Raw genomic sequence first — 1010 nt, forward strand, 5'->3', positions numbered from 1 at the left:
TCAAAAACATGCGCTAATATAATGGAAAGTGGATTATGCTGTAAAATTGCAGAAAAATGTTTAGTTAACCCTCAAATTAACGATAAAGAATATTTACAATGTATTCACAAAGAATTTAATACGTCGCTACCTGGCTGTTTTATCAACAAATCGTTTAGCAGTACGTTAAATCAATATGTTTAACATTGCAATATACAATAATACAAACATAAATAAGTTTTACTGTTTCTATTGTTATCACTAATAATAATTATAATCATTTTTTTTTTTTTTTTTTTTTTTTTTTTTTTTTTTTTTTTTTTATAGAACCAATTTATTTTACTGCTGGAGGAGGAGTACTATTACTAATTTTATTGATAGCTGTATACAAAACTACATCCAAAAAAACGTAAGAACAAAAATGAAAACATAAGAGTTAGATTTAACATTATGTATCATTACATGCATTTTAAACATAACATTTTAAGTAAAAAAATAATATAATATATAAAATAATTATCACTTTATATATTTTTTGTCTAATTTTTATTTTCAGCACGCAAGAATCTGACATTCCTGTTGATTATAAAGAATTTTACGAACCACATAAAATTAATATGACAACATGTAATAGTTTTATTAATAACAATGCAAAAATACATTACTATTTAATTGCTAATATACCGAAAAAATAATACATATTTTCTTTTTTTTTTTTTCTTTTTTTTAGATGATGATGAATTAGTAGATGTAGAATTTGCAGAGACTCCGTTAAACGAAAATGATTAAGCAGATTTATTTTAATTTAAGCACTTGTGTTTTTTGATGCTTTTTTATAAAATCTACAAATAATTGCACGTAAATAAGTATGTATGTATATATATATGTATTAGCGTTAAAGTTATAATGCCATTACATTGCATGTAATTCATTTATTTTTTTTATTGTAGTATATTGTTTTTCATTATAATAATAAATATATATGTGTGTTATGTTTTTATTCATATAAATTTATAAATTTTTTTTTTTTT

At 21.0% G+C, this 1010-nt stretch overlaps 1 protein-coding gene across 1 annotated transcript; it reads left to right on the forward strand.

Annotated features, from left to right (window-relative positions):
* The first annotated feature begins 16 nt into the window (after positions 1–16).
* LOC111528296 (Duffy receptor-like) lies at positions 17–836 on the forward strand. The gene is made up of 4 exons (XM_023194984.2): positions 17–160; positions 307–388; positions 536–606; positions 710–836. Exons 1-4 carry the CDS (start codon positions 22–24, stop codon positions 766–768), a joined length of 351 nt encoding a protein of 116 aa, XP_023050752.2. The 5' UTR covers positions 17–21; the 3' UTR covers positions 769–836.
* The last annotated feature ends 174 nt before the right edge of the window (positions 837–1010 follow it).

The sequence above is a fragment of the Piliocolobus tephrosceles genome, unplaced genomic scaffold, assembly GCF_002776525.5.
Source record: "Piliocolobus tephrosceles isolate RC106 unplaced genomic scaffold, ASM277652v3 unscaffolded_27801, whole genome shotgun sequence".
Lineage (NCBI taxonomy): Eukaryota > Metazoa > Chordata > Mammalia > Primates > Cercopithecidae > Piliocolobus > Piliocolobus tephrosceles.

Excerpts from the sequence above, each read along its gene's own strand:
- LOC111528296 (XM_023194984.2), top strand. The coding sequence starts at position 22 with ATGGAAAGTGGATTATGCTGTAAAATTGCAGAAAAATGTTTAGTTAAC. Across the intron at positions 161-306 it reads TATCAACAAATCGTTTAGCA|AACCAATTTATTTTACTGCT; the intron begins GTACGTTAAATC and ends TTTTTTTTATAG. Across the intron at positions 607-709 it reads TAAAATTAATATGACAACAT|ATGATGATGAATTAGTAGAT; the intron begins GTAATAGTTTTA and ends TCTTTTTTTTAG.